This window comes from Drosophila willistoni, chromosome 3R (assembly GCF_018902025.1).
Source record: "Drosophila willistoni isolate 14030-0811.24 chromosome 3R, UCI_dwil_1.1, whole genome shotgun sequence".
Lineage (NCBI taxonomy): Eukaryota > Metazoa > Arthropoda > Insecta > Diptera > Drosophilidae > Drosophila > Drosophila willistoni.
In genome coordinates this window covers 20,577,814-20,593,735 of record NC_061086.1, presented here as the reverse complement: position 1 = coordinate 20,593,735, position 15,922 = coordinate 20,577,814, and the positions used below count along the sequence as shown (strand labels likewise).

General features: G+C 38.8%; 2 protein-coding genes across 3 annotated transcripts; one reads left to right on the top strand and one right to left on the bottom strand.

Moving 5' to 3' along the window:
- The first annotated feature begins 37 nt into the window (after positions 1–37).
- On the top strand, positions 38–6,071 carry LOC6647325 (eukaryotic translation initiation factor 2 subunit 3). Of its 2 annotated transcripts, XM_015177416.3 has the most exons (5): positions 214–403; positions 1,036–1,210; positions 4,266–4,502; positions 4,565–5,438; positions 5,505–6,071. In XM_015177416.3, exons 1-5 carry the CDS (start codon positions 338–340, stop codon positions 5,578–5,580), a joined length of 1,428 nt encoding a protein of 475 aa, XP_015032902.1. In that variant the 5' UTR covers positions 214–337; the 3' UTR covers positions 5,581–6,071. The 2 variants fall into 2 exon arrangements, with proteins under 2 accessions (XP_002070483.2, XP_015032902.1); XM_002070447.4 differs by lacking the exons at positions 4,266–4,502; positions 4,565–5,438; positions 5,505–6,071 and adding an exon at positions 1,997–3,993 and having other exon boundaries at positions 38–403.
- A 1,616-nt stretch (positions 6,072–7,687) lies between these two features.
- LOC6647326 (putative mediator of RNA polymerase II transcription subunit 26) lies at positions 7,688–15,242 on the bottom strand. Its single transcript, XM_023178584.2, is given in 5 exon segments — positions 7,688–8,708; positions 9,549–10,627; positions 10,896–12,879; positions 12,950–13,364; positions 15,097–15,242. Coding segments are annotated over 5 exon segments (3,606 nt in total). The 5' UTR covers positions 15,140–15,242; the 3' UTR covers positions 7,688–8,623.
- Between the last annotated feature and the right edge of the window lie 680 nt (positions 15,243–15,922).

Genomic DNA, 15,922 nt, shown 5'->3' with positions numbered 1-15,922 from the left:
CTTATAGTTTTCAATCACTTAATCATATTTAGTATTTACAAGATAACAATAATATACACCAAAACAATTCGATAACACATTAATTTCGCGCCATACACTATTAACATAATTCTAAATTGAGTTGGTTCCATTTAACATTGCCATCTCTAGCAGAAATGTTAACCGGCCCTGCGCTGTTAAGCGCATTTTAAACGCATTTCGAGATTTTCACCAGTTACCGCAAACAGTCACACTGCTTAGCTCTTTTTTTGATGTCGTCGAGGGTCTAAGAGCGAACTGGCTTTTCGTTTTGTAATTTTTTATATTAAGAAAGCGGTTTATAAACAACGTTGAAAACATGGCCACGGCTGAAACTCAAGTCAGTGTGAATACAAATTTGCAAAAGCAGGATCTTAGCAATTTGGTAAGTTATCAATTCATGAAAAGTACACCCAAAAACTGAGCGTGCATCATTCTCGTGTGCTGGTTGCCTTTGTGTGTGTGTGTATATGTGTGTGCGTGTGTGTGAGAAAGTGTACGCGTCCTCAAAAAAAAATTTTGTGCCGCTTCCTAGAAAAACAGCGGGATGCGGGGACGCCCTGACACTAATTGTCGACAGACACTTTAGAAAAAAGTACCAAAATTGCAAACAAAACAAAAATGTGCCCATAAATGGCAACAATTAATTGTTGTTAATCTTTTGCTTGTTAACACTTTGCGGGGTGGTGCAGGAAAGTTAAAGAAATCAGCACGTGGCGTTTGGCAGTCTGTTTAAGTTACAAGATGTTTTGATTTTTTTTCTGTTGCCCGAAACATATGCCGTCAACATGAATGGAAATTTTAAAATCATTAGGAAATGCCATTAAAGCGAAAGACTCATCTGTTGCTGCCTCTAAGAGGCTGATGCAATGTCATTGTCGTCTCTAACCTCAAATATGTACGGCTTTTTATTGACACACACAGACGCACACCCCATACACTCACACACCCCTAGATACGCCAGGAGGTGGAGTTTTTTCTTCTAATGCTTAATAAATTATTGTTTTATTTTTACAGGAAATTAGCAATCTTACACCTCTCTCGCCTGAGGTCATCTCCCGTCAGGCCACCATCAACATTGGAACAATCGGTCATGTAGCCCACGGTAAATCTACGGTGGTTAAGGCCATTTCTGGCGTCCAGACCGTTCGATTCAAAAATGAATTGGAACGCAACATTACGATTAAACTCGGTGAGTGGTGGACTAAAGATCCAGCGGGGCATTACACCATATCCTTAACTAAGTGTAGTTTTAGAGCCTAAGCATGTTTAATTAAAACTATTAACGGATAGGTTTAAATGGAGGTATTTAGATAGAAGTCTGTAGTAGAACGCAATCAATTAGGTAAAGGTCTCCCAAAGTAACAATAGAGTTTTGGCATCCGCATGTTTATCAGGTGGGTTTTAACAATGTAAGACGGTATCCTCTCACTGGTTCTCAAAGAACTAAAAAACTTCCGTGACATCTGGCGCGCTATCATCATCATGTAATTGTATTTTTTTTTTTTTTTTTTTTTTTGACGACGGCACATCGCGTTATCCATATCCTGTCTCTCTCGCTAACTATTTAATGTACTTCCCCGTCTTTATATGTAGTCTTAAGCGTTGCTGCTGTTGCTTTTTTTTTTTGACAAAAATGAGTTTAAGCGTTCTGTTAAATGGTCTTAAATTTGATTTTTTCTATTAAATTGCTGGATTTGTTCCTTCCCCTATCGACTCTCCTACTGACTGTGTCGTCGCCAGAAGTAGAAAGTAGAAGACTTTGCCTTTACTTTCACTCCCTCTCTCTCTCTCTCTGTCTTTCTGTGTACACTTATGTAGTCAATCCTCAATCCTTTTTTGTTGTGTTCGATAATCCAGCAATTTAATTAATTGCCAAATTTTTTCTTCTTCTTTTATTTTGAATTGTGCTCGACCCAAAAACGAAACAAACAAAAATCAAAAAAAAAAAAAAAAAAAAAACAAATATCATTTGCAGAACGCTTAAGCGAAAAGAAAATCCAAAAACTTTTGCTATCCAAACAGCAGCGAGAAATCTATGAGCTTAAGCAGCGAGAGAGACTTATGGACTTGAAGTTTAAAACAAAGACAAGGAGGAGCATGCGCCTTATGGAGCAGGTGGAATTGGACAGATCACGAGATCGTCGCAGTCGGAGTCAGAGTTCTACAAGTCCATGTAGCAGTGGCTATGGCAGCGTATTGGGCTCCGATGATCAGCAGGAACAACATCAGGTATCTAAATCACTGAAGAGACGACGTAGCCAAATAGAGTCATCTTCAACCCCTCCACCATCGGCAAAGCGAGCTAAGGACAATGTTGGCCTGGTAGTTCCAAAACAGAAGCCACCCAAGGGCGAATACGTCGTGGAGTATATTGAATCGGTTGAGGTGAAGCGTTATGAGCCCGTTTTCTATGTGAAATGGTTGGGCTATGACAAGAGTAGCAACACCTGGGAAACTTTGGAAAATCTGACTAATTGTAAGGCTTTGGACGAATTTGTGGAAAGCAAATTGAAATTTTATGAAAAGTATGTTACTCAAGTATTGGAGGAATTGGAGGAGCAGTTGAAAACGCTAGAAAATAAGGAGAATTTTACCATAAGGCAAATAGATGGATTTGAACCAATGAAACTGCAATTGGATCTTATATTGCTGGCTCAATATCGGGCATCGGGTAGTCGTAGCCTTGTGGAACGTGCACGCATCACCGAAAGAGCTCTGTCATTGATGCGATTGAAGAACTCTCATAGCCAAAGATGTCAGCAACTGATTGAATTGGCCAAGTTTGAGGAGCGCATAAATAAAGTGGAGGAACCATCGCCACCGATTCGTGTGGAAAACCATGTAGATCTAGATACTATTGATTCGGGTTTTAACTACATAAAGAATAACATTTTGTGTGCGAGCATACCAAACCCGGAAGGAGGGCTCTTGGGTTGCAAATGCCATGATGATGGGTCAGACGAGGCAGCAGAGTGTACTCCGTCTAGTCGCTGCTGTGGCCGGTTGGCGGGTGAACGATTTGCCTACGATCGGGCCACAAAACGATTGCGCCTGCAACCTGGCCATGCCATCTATGAGTGCAACAGTCGTTGTTCCTGCGACTCGTCGTGCTCGAATCGACTGATCCAACACGGACGCAAGCATGAATTGGTTCTCTTCAAGACCAGCAACGGCAGTGGCTGGGGTGTACGCACTCCACATGCATTGCGCAAAGGTGAATTTATCTGCGAATATATTGGCGAAATTATAACCAGTGATGAGGCCAACGAAAGGGGAAAGATCTACGACGATCGCGGTCGCACATATCTCTTCGATTTGGATTACAATGTGGCCCAGGAGAGCGAGTATACCATCGATGCGGCCAATTATGGCAATATTTCGCACTTTATCAATCATTCGTGTGATCCCAATTTGGCCGTATTCCCCTGCTGGATCGAGCACTTGAATGTTGCCCTGCCACGTTTGGTTTTCTTCACACTGCGTCCCATTAAGGCTGGCGAGGAACTCAGCTTTGACTATATTCGTGCGGACAATGAGGAGATTCCCTATGAGAACCTATCGAAGGCCGCGCGTGTCGAATGCCGTTGTGGCGCTGACAATTGTCGAAAGGTTTTATTTTAAGTTTTAAATTACAAAAATTTCCTTATTCTTATTATTAATATCTTTTTTTTTTTATATTTGATTATGTTGAAATAATTGACTTTGATTGTTTTGTAATTTACTTTTAAACGTTTACTTAATACATTTTATTGCACTGCCAGAAAATGCAACACACAAATGGCCAACACTCGATGAAGTTATTCATCATCAGCCTGACATTATGTTTTATTAATTAATTTTTTTTTTTCCTGTATTATCAATATTATAATTATTATACTATATATAAAATTGAACCTTTTACCATTGTATGAATTGTTAAATAAGCATTATAGTATTATAAACATTTCAACAATAAAATCGGCAATAAATTAGGCACTAACAAAAATGTAAAACATCACAAAAAAAAAATATGGATAAATTCAATTCAAAACAAGAGATTGAAACGTACAAGGAGATTAATTTAAAGAAGTTTGGAAACTTTGTTAATTTGAGGGGTAATATATCTTAGACCTTTGTACAGTCACAACAAAAGTTAGAAGCAATGTATTTAGATTGGAAGGAGCTTTAATTCAATAGAATTATAGAGGAATGGTCACTATTTTGGCAAATCGCGATTATTCCAACATCTTGAACTCTTCTTTCAGGTTATGCCAATGCCAAAATTTACAAGTGCGATAATCCCAAGTGCCCGCGTCCGGCTAGTTTTGTATCGGATGGTTCTAGCAAGGATGATAGCATGCCCTGTGCCCGGCCCGCCTGCTCTGGACGTTTTCGTTTGGTCCGCCATGTCAGTTTTGTGGATTGCCCTGGTCACGACATTCTTATGGCCACTATGTTGAACGGTGCTGCTGTCATGGATGCCGCTCTCCTACTTATTGCAGGTAAGACGATTTATTTACTTTTGCCTCCAATTGTGTATTAATTATATTTCTATGACAAAAAGGTAACGAATCCTGTCCACAACCACAAACCTCTGAGCATTTGGCTGCCATTGAGATTATGAAACTCAAACAGATATTGATTTTGCAAAACAAAATCGATTTGGTCAAGGAGAGTCAAGCGAAGGAGCAATATGAGGAGATCACCAAATTTGTCCAGGGCACAGTGGCCGAGGGAGCACCGATTATACCCATTTCAGCTCAGCTAAAATACAATATTGATGTGCTGTGCGAGTATATTGTGAATAAGATTCCTGTGCCGCAGCGGGACTTTAATGCGCCGCCTCGCCTGATTGTTATCCGATCATTCGATGTCAACAAGCCCGGCTGTGAGGTTCAAGATCTGAAGGGTGGTGTGGCCGGTGGTTCCATATTGAGCGGTGTTCTCAAAGTGGGCCAGGAGATCGAAGTGCGTCCCGGTGTGGTCACCAAAGACAGTGATGGCAATATCACCTGTCGACCAATCTTTTCGCGCATTGTATCGCTCTTTGCTGAACAAAATGAACTGCAGTATGCTGTGCCCGGTGGTCTCATTGGTGTGGGCACCAAAATTGATCCCACCTTGTGCAGGGCTGATCGTCTTGTGGGTCAAGTCCTGGGAGCCGTTGGAAATTTACCCGACATTTACATTGAATTGGAAATTTCCTATTATCTGCTGCGTCGCCTGCTCGGCGTACGCACGGATGGCGACAAGAAGGGAGCGCGTGTTGAGAAACTCCAGCGTAATGAAATTCTATTGGTTAACATTGGATCGCTCAGCACTGGCGGTCGTATTTCGGCCACAAAGGGCGATTTGGCTAAGATTGTGCTCACAACGCCCGTGTGCACAGAGAAGGGAGAGAAGATTGCCCTTAGTAGGCGTGTAGAGAATCATTGGCGGTAAGTAAAACACAATTAGAGAGAGAGAACTCCCCATGTTAACTACTATTCTTTCTATTCTTTCAGTTTGATCGGTTGGGGTCAGATCTTTGGCGGTAAGACAATCACACCCGTTTTGGATAGCCAGCCAGCGAAGAAGTAGAATTTTGTGGCAACTTGGGAACATCATTTGCAAACGGCCTTGGACGTTTGGTCGCCCGCCCTTCTCCAACCTCCTGCTAGTTCATTCACATTGTCTTCTTTTAATCCCTCTCCATTTTGCCTGCCTCTTTGTCCGTGTTACTGAAAGCAAAAATTGCAAGAAAGAAAAAAAAAACATACAAAAAGAATATAACAAATCGTACATAACTTAATTTATACAAAAATTTTGTATATATATAATTTATATATATATATATATAAAATAGGAGACGAAAAGACAAGGTTCTTTTTCGCTCGTAAATGTTATGCTCATTAAAAAGAGAAATCCAGGCACTACGAGAAACTAATAGGTTTACCATAATAATTATATAGAAAAACAAACAAAAAATCAACTCTGATATATCGTAAAATTGTTTTTATGATTTAAATACAAAAAGAAAAGAAACAAAACGAAGTAAAAAATGGTATGCATTTTTACAATTAAAACTAAAACCAAATGTTTTTGTTTTGTACTATGGTAAAGTGAGGATTCAAATGGAGCGGATGAGTATATATACAATAATTCAAGAAATCTGAAATGTTGGTTTAATCTTGAGAAGTTCTCTTATTGTTACAATCTTTGCGAAAGCTTCCCAAAACTCAAATCTAAATGCATTATAATTTGATTTGTTTTGCACTTTAATACATCTAGGAACAGCAAGTTGCGAATGTAAATCCATATCGAAGACGAATCCTTGACAAAAACTTCTAATTCTATATATGCTATAGTGAAAAAAAGCAAACCGCAGATTGTTAAGAATTTAGTTTTAAAGATAACAATTTTGGATCCATCGATTTTAATTGCCGCCATCAAACTGAAACTAAAAACTTTGACACATTGAATGCTTCATTATAGACCAATTTATTTTGGTTTTTTACTCGGTTTAGTTCAGTAAATTTAAATATTTTAGTTACAATACAGATTTTTGGTTTTTCATTCGTTTTCATTTTTGTTGTTTTTTTTTTTAAATTGCAATAACACATTGATACTCGTAATATTTGTTAATTATGCGGGGGTGTTTTTTGTTTTTGTTTTATTTTTCCTTTTTGTTTTTTTTTTTTTGAAACATGATCTCAAGACATCGACGACAACGAGTTGGTTTTTGGTATGTGTTTGAAATAATTTGGAAACATTCTTGATTCGTTTTTGTTCTTCGTTTCTTTAAATTTCTTTGGTTTTCTTTTTTTATGTATTTGTAACTATCGCACACTAATTATAATTGTAAACTTGCTAATTACTAATTATGTATTGTTTTTGGTTTTATTTTATTTTATTTTTTTTTTTGGTTTTGTTGCACTTTTTTTTTGTATTATTAAATAGCTTAATTAATAAAAATTCGTACCTTAGCCATGAATTTTACATATGTTGTTGTTCTATTCAGAAATAGTTTTTGGAAATGAAATTTGAAATTGTATGTAATACTATTAAGTAAATTGTTTTAATACTTTTTCTTTGTTTTGTTTGTTGTTTGTTGCTGTTCTTATTTCATTTTTTAAATATATTTTGCGTTGTGATCAGTACACGCTTTGAGCAAAATCGAGACTTTCAAGTTCGTTGAAGAATGAAAAGTATATAATAATAATTATTAGATTTTTATATATATATATATATATATATTGTACGATTTGACTTATACATAGAGTATATCGATTTGAGCATCTCTTTTTGTTTTTTTTTTTGTAGTTGAACACAATTCAGTTTATATCATTTACTTCAGATCGAATATCGTCTGAGATCGTTTACAACCAAGGGCTGAACTGAAGAACTCAGCAAATGTTTATATGTAAATTAAAAATACAATTATCATTTTCTTAAGATACTTATCAGCAAAGGAGTCAAATAAAATAAAAAGAAGAAGAAATATTAGTTATCTGTCTATTATACAACTATATCTTTGGCTTTCGTTTTGTTTTATTTTTATTATTTATATTTTTATATGTTTTTGAAGCTTTTGACTAGTTCCATAAACTTTACTCATTTTTTGGCTTTTTATATTTTTATTTGCTTATCATAACTACTTAGTTTTTTAGAATCGAACTCAAATATTATTACATTTATTCAATGGCATTTAATTATTTTGTTTTGTGTTTTTTTTTGTTTCAAACTACATATACAATGAGATATTTGGTTTAGTTACTGTAACTAGTTTTTGGATTGCATTCAATTTCGCTAGGGGAGAATTTTAGCGAAGGATCTTCAATCAGGAAACCATCTAATAACACATATATCCTTACATCCATTTATCATTTCTTATAGCTAAGCTGATTTCTCTCGTGTGAGAAGGAAGGGAGGGGGGAAGAAATACAAATTTACATTTAAAGAATTTCATGTGTGACTTCTATATGTATCTGGTAAATATAAATATATTCTTTATTCTAGTGCCATATTATATTTATGGTTGGAGCAGAGGATTGTGTCATAAGCATGTCGTCACCTTGTGGTTGACATGCTAACTAATTGTGTGAGCCTAGCAAATATTCATATTACATATAGACAGTTATATAATATACAATTATTGACAGTTAAGGTTTGGTTTTTGTGTGTTTGGCAAAAGACATATTAGTAGTAAATAATTACAGATATCTCTGTATATCTATATATATTATATGGTACATTGATCACTTTCTCCTCTTTCTCGTTGAATTACAATTACAATTACATACATACAAACAAATATACATGTGCATAATAAACACGCGAAAATTTACATGCCATCAAATAATAATAATTATTATATATTCTCCTACTTACATTTACATATTCATAGAATTTATAGTTTATACGAAATTTTCGATAATTTATCAATTAGTTTTTGTTTTCTTAATTAGATTCTCATTGGATTTTTACAGTTTCATTGCGATTCTAATATTTTCAAAAGCCTACATTTTCTTTAGGATGCTCTGTTTTTTTTTTTTGGTGTTTGGAATGTGTTCCGTTCCGTTTCCCGGCTCTGTGTTGGAGGGGGGCGGGGGAGGTGGGCATCTTAAAGAAAATGGCTTAAATCTCATTCGTTAACATCCTCATCCGAAGAGCTGGCTGCAGGAATTGTTGAGAATTGCCAGGCTTCACGATTGTTATTCTTATTCGGTCTGGTTTTACATAGGAAATAATCAATAAATAAAGAAAAATGTTTAATATGATAATAAATTGAAATAATTATTATGATAATATAATAAATCTTCTATAATTTTTAGTTTGAAACACACTATAATTAAATTGTTCTATATTTTTTTAAAGAGAGGTTTCGATAGAAGCTTCTAATTATAAGCTTATAATTATAGTGGTCTTATCCAACAAATTATCAAACTTAATCTTAATCAGGGCCGCAGAGAGTAATTCAGGGCCTGGGGGTAACCATGTTTGGGCCCCCTACTTCCCCTTAAATAAATCCGCTATTTTCGACTGTGATGTATCGCGGGCCCTTCTGAAAACTGCGGGCCCGGGGGAAACCCACCCGTCACCACCCTCCTCTCGGTGGCCCTGATCTTAATTGGGCAATAAAAAGCTTAAAAGCCAAGATACGCAGCTTTAAAAGGGCTTAAAAATAAAAAGGACGAACGAATATATTAACTTCACCCCGAGTATTTCTATTAAACCTAGTCGCCCATTATATCTCATTCTTATAATAAGACATCTTATTCGATGGGGAATTCACAACTATCTTAATGTATGGATCTTGCAACTTAACAAAATAGAAGGAAGTCTCCTTCTCTTTTATAATTAAATTATGCATATAAAAAAATAATAATAGCAAACCTAGCAAGTCTAAATTGGTTTTAAAACAATAAATTCGACATAAATTTAACAGTTTTGGTTGTCAATTGTACGGAAAATTTGAGAGACCAAATATTTGTGATATTTTCTCAATAACATGCCCTTCACAAAAATGCTTAAGAATTGACTCTATCGAAAAAGGTATTATTACTTACCCATGCTTCTTGGCATTACTGGGCAGCGTATGGGAGCTACGATAGTAGCTATCATGAGGCTCCTCCTTGGTCTCCTCCAGTGATTTGCGTTGCAGTGTCATTGTCTCATGGGGCGAGGACGAATTGGCGCCAGTCCCACCGCTTAGCTCGGCATCCAGATAATACTTGGCACTCTGGGCAATTTTGCAATTCTCGCATTCGCTGAGGTAATCATCATCCAGACTGGTGTCGTTGGGCAAGAAATGCTCCTTGGGATTAAGGCAATTCTTCGATGTGGTGCACACTGGCAGTTGCTTCGAAGGCGAACGACCATTGCCAGAAGCAGCAGCACTTGTAGTTGCTGTTTTCAGGGTACTCAGTGGATAGCTTGGCATCTGGCAGTGGGCAATGGCCAAACCAGACTTCTCATTGCTATTATTCGATGATGGATTTGCTGGCGTTGGATCACGCTTCACTCTCAATATCTTTGGCAGTGTTGTGCTCTTACTAAGGCTGCTGCTGGTGGTTGCAGCTCCTCCGCCCTGACCATTGTTATTCTCCATGGGTGGTATGCTAATGACTGAGGGCACTTTACTGACCACACTGTTGATGGTGCTGTTTAGCGATACCTTGCCACTGATGTGCTTGGGCAGGGTATAGGTAACATGATTGGCCAATGGATAGAACGTGCTTGAATTGATTTTGCCACTTGTTATTTTCTCTGAGGCAGCTGCAGGACTTGTTGGTGGCAGTGTTAATGTTGGTGTCGGTTGCTCCTTACGTTGACCGGTACCACTCGTTGTTGTTGTTGTTGTTGCTGCTGCTCCTGTTGTCGACGATGATGCCAACGACATTGAGGATGATGGTTTGCTTAACGTATAGATTGTGGACACTGAACTGTTGTTGCTAGTGCTTGGTCCAGTGGCTGATTTTAAATTCGTTAGGCTTTTGTAGAGTTTCGGTGGTAAAGTTGGATTGCTTTGATCGATTTGTTGCTGTTGTTGCTGTTGCTGCTGCTGATGTTGCTTTTGTTGCTGTTGCTGCTGCTGGTTATAGAAATGTTGCTGTTGTTTCTGTGTCAAACTCAAGTAGGCATCAACCTATAGGAGAGATCATAAAAAAATCACATTTTGAAATATTCCCTTCGTGGATCGAGGAATGAAATTGTTGTGCAATATAATTTTGATTTGGATAGAGTTTTAGGAATGACAGTCCTCCTTCAGTTAGGTCCTAGATGGCAAGGTAGTTTCAACCAATTGAGGGAGCAAGAGAAGATCGCTCTCTTTCGTTTTAATTTCATTCCCCGTCTAGTCGTGTATGTTTGGTTTTGTTTTGGCAATTCTAGGATTACTTACATTTCGAACTCACCTTTCGATTCAAATAGGCAGTGGAGAGACTATCGGCTCCAGTATTATTGCCCCCTACCCCCGACGACAATGCACTGCGTCCGCCGCTGCTGCTGCGTCCCCGATCTGTGGTCGAACTCGACGACGAACGCTTCTGGACACGTCCCAAGACAATGGGTGGCGCCGACACCTCTTCGGCATGCTGCAGTGGGGGCGGTGGAATAATTGCCGACACATTGACACCACCACTCGATACCGAACTGACCGATGACGCATGGGTGTGATGATCATCGCCCACCTGTTTCGAAATGGTAGCAATTTTCATGGACTCATGCGCACAACTGAGACGCTTCAATGTGGCCCCACTGACCGGAATGAGTTCCTGCTGCAGTTGCAGATTCGTTGACGATTTGGCTCGCTGACCGTACGCCAAGGTGGCAGCGTGTCGCACCCCACCAGCCGGCGACAATGAACATGTGGGACTCGAGGTGGAGGAGGCGGAGGAGGTGAACAATTTAAAGGCATTGGCATTGGCATTGGCATGGACATTACTGCCCATATATGACATGGGCACATGTTGAATCGGGCATTGGCACATGGGTTTTTTGCTTGTCGTTGCTGTGCCATTGTTCATCTTGGCCACATCCGTGCTGGAACTGGCATTGGAGCTATTGGACTTGGGTTTCAATTGCACTTGCAGGGGATCGGCCAAGGCAAAGTAACGTGGGATCGTGCGATGATAACGTCGCGAACTTGAAGGCGTCTTGGAACCCGTAGCCAATTGTTGTTGTTGTTGTTGTTGCTGTGTCTGCTGCTGTTGTTGCTGTTGTCGGGTCTGAGTAACTGAATCCGTCATAGACGTGGGCGTTGGCGATGTTATTGTTGCAATTTCCAATGGTTGTAATATTTCTATGGCGGGCATTATTTGCTGCTGCTGCTGCTGCTGTTGCTGTTGTTGATGCTGCTGTTGCTGCAGGTGTTGTTGTTGTTGTTGTTGAAGCAGTTGGTTTTGTGTGTGAGTGGGTGTGGCAATTAGCTCTCCCGACGACACTGGTAGAGTATGAAAACTTGCCGCACTTGAACTAGCATTGATTTCCACATCGGCAACAGTAAGATATTGCTGTTGTTGTTGTTGTTGTTGCTGTTGATGCTGCTGGGGAAATTGATTAAGTAGCTCCTGTGAGCCACGAGGCGTGGATGTTGCTGTCGCAGTTGTCCTTCGACCAGTGTGTGCCATATGTGCCGATCCTGCCGTGACACTTGCACTGATATTTAAATGGCAATTCTTATAGCTACACTCGGCCGAGGGAAGTTGTGTTGCCTGTGGCTGTGGCTTGGGCAATGTCTGCAGGCAAAGTGACGATTGAGAAGGCTCGTCGCTCTGTAAACTATACGGTGGCTGATGATTCTCTCCCGTGGCAATGGTTGTCACTCCACCACTATTTATATTGATGTTAATTAAATTTGTGGTACTTTGGGTATACTGATTTGTCTGTGGCAACACCGAGACAGCAGTTGCTGTGGCCGGTTGAGCCGCAGAACCAGCAGCCACTGCCGCAGCGGCAGCCAACTGAGCATGATGGTGTTGCAGTTGATGGGATTGTGCTTGCGGTTGGGGATGCTGCGCAACCGGAACCAATTGCTGGGTGTAAGGTGGATGATGTTGCTGCGGTTGGGTATGCAACTGCAATGTGTGCTGGTGCTGCTGCAGATGTTGCTGATGGGCCTGGACCTGTTGTAGCTGCACTGTCTGCTGATGCTGTTGAACCTGTTGTTGGGTGGCCATAACTATGCCTCGTTGGGAACTGCCCGCAGGTATGCTTACGGTACACTGGGCACTCAATGCCTCGGCCTGGGATATGGCAACAGCCTCTTCATACGGTGGTGGGGCTTCGCCACGGGGAAAATGCGGTTTCCACAAAGGATAATGGGTGGCTGCTCCGCCATACGAATAATCTATGGCACTCAGATTGCCCTCCATATAGCCCATATTGCCGGCAATGTAACTATAAGGGTAATAAATTGGTCAAGTAAAGCATTAAAAGAAGTCAGCCTTTAAGCAAAAGATCCACTTACCCAATGCTTCCCACAATGCTGCGTTGATCTTCGGCATTTTGGCGATTCTCCCTGGCCCTCATCTTGCGTTGCCTTAAACGATTGACCAGAAAGAAGAGCAGAGAGAGCGACAATGTGGCTGTTATGCCACTGGCCACCAGTCAAATGCCAAAATCTGTACTCCCATCGCTGAATTGATCATCTAAGCAGATCACCTCACAGCAATTGTTGCCACTGCCCACAGTTTGAAAGGATTTGCATTTGCTAAATGCCTCACAAAGCACCATTTTGCATGCCTTGGGCAAACCGCTGTCACAGATGCACAAACGACACGAATCCGGTCCGGGCATATAATGCATGCCCGTCTCGTAAAGCTTGCCATTGTAATCCCGGCAATGTCCGCCGGGTATAAGGCTAGAGCTGACAGCATTTCCATCTGCAATCAAGATGTACAATTATTGTTTCCACCAAACAGGACAGTGAACTCGTTTGTTGACTAAATGTATTATATGTAAATCCTTTAGATCCTCAAATGTCTTTAAGTTGCATGGATTTGCCTCTCAACCAAGATTTTACTTGCTTGTTTTATTCACAACTATTTCTGATATCCATCAAAAAAAAATATAACTGGATTCAAATACTTGTACGATGAAGAAGACTTTTAAGGTAAGGAAGACTTTAAAGCTTTTCGTCTGATAACTTTTTCAAACAAGTAAGATTATTATGAAAGTTCTGCTCTATAAATATGATTTTAGTTTACTGGAATAGATTTTCACATTCGAGCACAATTTTCAGAGTAATTTATTGCTTAAAGGATTCTCAATGACATCTAAAATTCAAATATGTAGCATACTTTTCAGAGCCAGTAAATCTATTGGATAACAATGCAATTTCTATTCGCCCCAATTTCATAAAAATAGAAGGAATTTTTAATCAACTAAAAGTGAAACGTTTTAAGATGGCTAACCACAAGAGTTACATATACATATACATATACAGACCAAAATACAAATATATGTATTATTTGTATGTACGAATTTGCCCTGCTGCCTGCTCTCGATTCTTTATTCTTTATTTTGACACACTTGACCAACTTTCGTCCTGCTGATTTAAGTTTAACAGTTTCATTCTCTCTCCCACACGCACACACACACACACATACAAATATGACTAACAAAGTGCAGCAGGTGCTAGAAAAACAGCCTCCAACCCTTACTCACACACACACACGACCCCTTGCATACATATATTTATATTTATCACTTTGAATGAAAATTAAATGCAAACGTATAAAATTTTCAACATCATTTAAATGCTAAACAGCAAAAAAAAAAAAGAGAAATACGAAGGAAATTCAAATTAAAAACAAATACATACACACATATATGCACACACAAGCCACTCCATTTGTAGGTGTGTGTGTGTGTGTGTGTGCAACATGCAGAAACGTTGTATGAGTTACCAAGCAAATTTTTTTGCTGTATGTGTGAGAGAGAGTGATACATACACACACCCAAATTCAGTCTTAACGCCCACCTAACAGTACGAACACACCCATCCAAAGAGGCGGCAACAGCAGCAACAGCAGGAAAAAAATAAAAAAAACACCCCTCTCACACAGACAAACAAACCTAACCGCCCACACACACACACACACACAGATGAAGCAAAAATTTTTGCAGGCCACTTCCTTCGTAAAATATACCGTTATGCCCCCTTTTTTCGCAGAATTTGCTCTCTCTCTCTCTCTCTCGCAGAGCAAACTGTGTAAGTGTGTGTGTGTGCGTGTGCCCCGTGTCCCATAAATTCCAAACTCTTCTGTACATGTCCTGTTCCGTATACATGTATATACATATGTGTGTGTGTGAGTGTGTCTCTCTGTGTGAGTGTGTGGCCATGGACCATATTTCCAATTATGCCGAAGGAGCCAAAAGCAATTGAAATTGATTTTGATTGTGAAGAAAAACCTTGTAATGATTTTCCCCTTTTCCAACTAAACTTTCATTTTTCTCAATCAATATTTTTTAAGGAAACTTCTTTGCAATTTTCCTCTCTCAGCTCAGCTTTGAGAATTTAGGTCCTTTGCGACAGTATGTGTGTGTGTGTGTGTGTGTGAGTCTCTATATAACAAATTTTTCACTTGACTTTTTTCCACTTTTGCACTTTACCTTTGGCATTTCCAATGAACGCCAGCAATGCCAAAAAATACATTTTGCACTTGTTTATCTTCACTTGTTCGAATTGCACAATTCAGTTCACTATGCTAAATGATTTAAGTCACTCTATTCTTAATTATTTTTCAACAGTTTTCCGTCGTTGATATATATATATTTTTTGTCCACTCTTTTTCACGAAAATTCGAGCAATACCAAACGACGACGACGACGACTACTCGACAGGAATACACATCGAGAGTAAGAGTCTGTCTAACGAGAAATTCCATGAACAGTGTTGCACAGTCTCCAGAAATAACGAGTTTTTTTTAGCTTTTCATTTGGAACTTATTAGTTCCAGGACATGAGACATGGAACTAGACGAATTTTTGAAATAATGGCGCGTAAAAGGATTTGTTGACATGTAATAAATTATACTAAATGGAAACTAAATTTAATCGTGTCCTTGTTTGAATGATTTTAACAAATTTGATATGTAATTTCTTACTGCTTAAATTTGTATCATAGCTGCAATTTTCATTAAATTATTTATTCATCTTTGTGAGTTTCAAAGGACTAGTTTAAAAATTTGTTAATAAAATTAAATCAATTGAAAGCTAAGATATTTAGAAACGTAACATAATAAGAGTTATGTGTACTTAGAGTTTCCTGAAGTTTACAATGTTGGTTTTTTAAAACTTAAAGAAAAAATAAGAAAAATGATTTAAAAAAATGATCATAAACAAAAGTTTTCAAAAGTTAGAGCTTCGTAAAGTTACCATAATTGGTTTTCCAATTCCATAAACATATAAATTCTCATCAAATTGCTGAATAAGATTTA

Bases quoted from the DNA above. Each gene is read 5' to 3' on its own strand.
- LOC6647325 (XM_002070447.4), top strand. From the start codon at position 338: ATGGCCACGGCTGAAACTCAAGTCAGTGTGAATACAAATTTGCAAAAG. The intron at 404-1,035 runs GTAAGTTATCAA...TTATTTTTACAG, and splicing joins AGCAGGATCTTAGCAATTTG to GAAATTAGCAATCTTACACC. The intron at 1,211-1,996 runs GTGAGTGGTGGA...TATCATTTGCAG, and splicing joins CAACATTACGATTAAACTCG to AACGCTTAAGCGAAAAGAAA.